The sequence below is a fragment of the Fulmarus glacialis genome, unplaced genomic scaffold, assembly GCF_000690835.1.
Source record: "Fulmarus glacialis isolate BGI_N327 unplaced genomic scaffold, ASM69083v1 scaffold14956, whole genome shotgun sequence".
NCBI classification, from domain to species: domain Eukaryota; kingdom Metazoa; phylum Chordata; class Aves; order Procellariiformes; family Procellariidae; genus Fulmarus; species Fulmarus glacialis.
This window is the reverse complement of record NW_009220135.1, coordinates 1-2,381: the sequence shown is the minus strand read 5'-3', so window position 1 is coordinate 2,381 and position 2,381 is coordinate 1. Positions and strand designations below refer to the sequence as shown.

At 48.9% G+C, this 2,381-nt stretch overlaps 1 protein-coding gene across 1 annotated transcript; it reads right to left on the bottom strand.

Annotated features, from left to right (window-relative positions):
• Positions 1-108: 108 nt before the first annotated feature.
• On the bottom strand, positions 109-518 carry LOC104078848 (homeobox protein Nkx-3.1-like; the record flags this gene model as incomplete). The annotated part of the gene is made up of 1 exon (XM_009580656.1): positions 109-518. A coding segment is annotated over one exon (410 nt), but the record flags the coding sequence as incomplete, so codon positions are not given.
• Positions 519-2,381: the final 1,863 nt, after the last annotated feature.

Below are 2,381 nucleotides of genomic sequence, written 5' to 3'. Positions count from 1 at the left end.
ACTACGAATGGCGTCTCCCTCTCCTAATTAGCACTAGAAAGAGCGATGCAGTATTAAAAACCCCCACGTTTTAAGAGAAAAAAGGCTACTTTCCGCCGAACAAAGCGGTTACCACCACGAGGGACTCCAGCCGTTCAAGTAGTAGAGGCAAGGCAGGTACTGCCAGCCGCCCCGCAGTGCCAGCAGCGATGCTCCGGGGAGCTCGGCCGCTTTCTGCCCGGCCAGCCGCGTGTCCAGTCTGCTGATTTCAGAGGCGACCTGTTTCCTCTTGGTTTTATACCTCCTGTTCTGGAACCAGATTTTCACCTGGGTCTCGGTGAGCTGCAGGTTTTTGGCCAGGTGGGCTCGCTCGGGGGCCGACAAGTATTTTTGGTGGCTGAATTTCCGCTCCAGTTCGATGACTTGGGTGTGGGAGAACGCCGCCCGCGAGCGTTTCGCCTGCCTGGGGGGACGCTGGGCGATGGGCAGGGGTCGCAGGGGGGGGTCGCAGTCTGACAGGTAGGTCTCCGCCGTGGCATCTGTGGGAGGCAAGAGCTGAGAATTACCCACTTGAAAATCACCCAAACCCTTCCAGAGAGCAAAATATTCGTATTATCTTGGAAATATTTTCATTTAATGGAGTGAACACTGTCTTAAAGTCATATAAAGGAGTTTTTTTCTTCCTAAATCACACTTTCTTAATCCATATACGCATGCATTCAGTATGAACATACATTCAAGGGACTAAAATAATACAGAAAGGGTTATTTTGCAATGCTGGCGGAGGTCTGCCTAAAACCTCAAGGTACTGTTGTTACGTACATTATGGCATCGACAGCTCTCGAGATTTTTATTGCAGCTTTCATGCTATTAGGCACTTCTTTGAAACATCCTCTCTGCTGTGCCTATGGGAAAATCCTAATCCCCAAAGAAAACCAATGTTTATCCTCAAGGTACGGAGGATAGCTCCGAAATGGGAAATTGGGGCAGCTTAAAGCAGACTGCAGCATTGGAAATTAATTCCTCCCTTTTCTCTTTCACGACTCCAAGGCAATGCCAAGAAATTTTGGGGCAGATTTTTTAAACCTTCAGGCCTGGGTTTACATATATAGCTGTATATATATAGCAGACCTGGCCTCGGATCACAGCATCTCAGTGTTTGCCTGCGACTTATTTCTTGTGGCACCGATGGGTCACCTGAGCCGCGACCCAGAGAGGTGCTGAGCTCCCTGGGAAGTGTCACCTATAACTGTTAAAACTTTTAAAGTCAACTTATTTATGTGGTTAGTTCCTTTTTGTGTATCACCCAGCTTGGGATGGAAATAGGCCAATTATTTTTTTTTTTCCCCTTTAGTAATTTCTTAGTATATTTTCTTAAGATGTGAACATAATACTCAAGATAGAAACAACAGGCTTAATTCCCAGCTTGTGTAAATCATGCTTGACCCGCTGAAATCCCTGGAGCTGTGCTGATTTACACTAGCCACTTTCTGGGAGATTTGGTACGGCTCTTAATGATTTTTGTAATAATCAGCGTGGTGGCTGTTTCTGAACTTGCTTTTATGTAGAAGCTTCTTTTAATAGAATTGAAAAGTAAAGCCAAAATTCCCCTGGCAAGGGCTCTCTTAGCAAGCAAGAGCCGGTCGCTAGAGAGTTCAAAATTGCTTTTTTGGCTGTTGCAGTTCAGCCCAGGACTGCTTGGGCAAGGACAGGCTGCGTCCCCTCCCGCAGCCCCGGCCGTCCTCCTGCTGCTGCACTGGTCACAAAAATTTCCTTCTGAGTGTGATTTTCCGTATGTTGCTTCTGCAGTGAAACGTTATTGCCTGCAATGAATTTAGCAGTTGCATGCTAGGCGGAGGTGCTGGTAGGGTTGTATCGAGAGGAGCAGGATCGTTATTAATAAACCAGGCGATGTGCAGTGGTACAGGCAGGAGCACGCAGCCGAGCACCCGGGAAAGCCGAGTCCTGCTGCAAACGGCACAAATTCAACACGGGGACTTTCCAAATATCCCCGGACCGGAGGCACCGAGGGGCTCGGCTGCACACGCGCTGACGGCCACGTGAAGGACGGGCACAAACCGCCTCTCGGAGCTGGCAGCCCTCAGGTGCCCTCGCTGGCGACCTTCTGCGTTAAAAGGGAACTTTATTTCCCAACATACGGCAGAAATCCATCGACTGGGCTTTATCGAAACAGAGTTTTAGGCAGATTCAGTCCTTTGAGTTATTTGAAGTGGCAAAAGGTTTGCACGCAGTTGCTATTTCTCATACTTTCCCACTGCTAAAGCACAGATACTCCCCGGTATTTAAAGCCCGGTTTATTTGGCTCTGGGGGGCTTGAGGCAGCCGGGGCTGGATCCTGCCCCTTGGTTGACCCAAGCGTAGACATTGCTGATCCGTTCCCC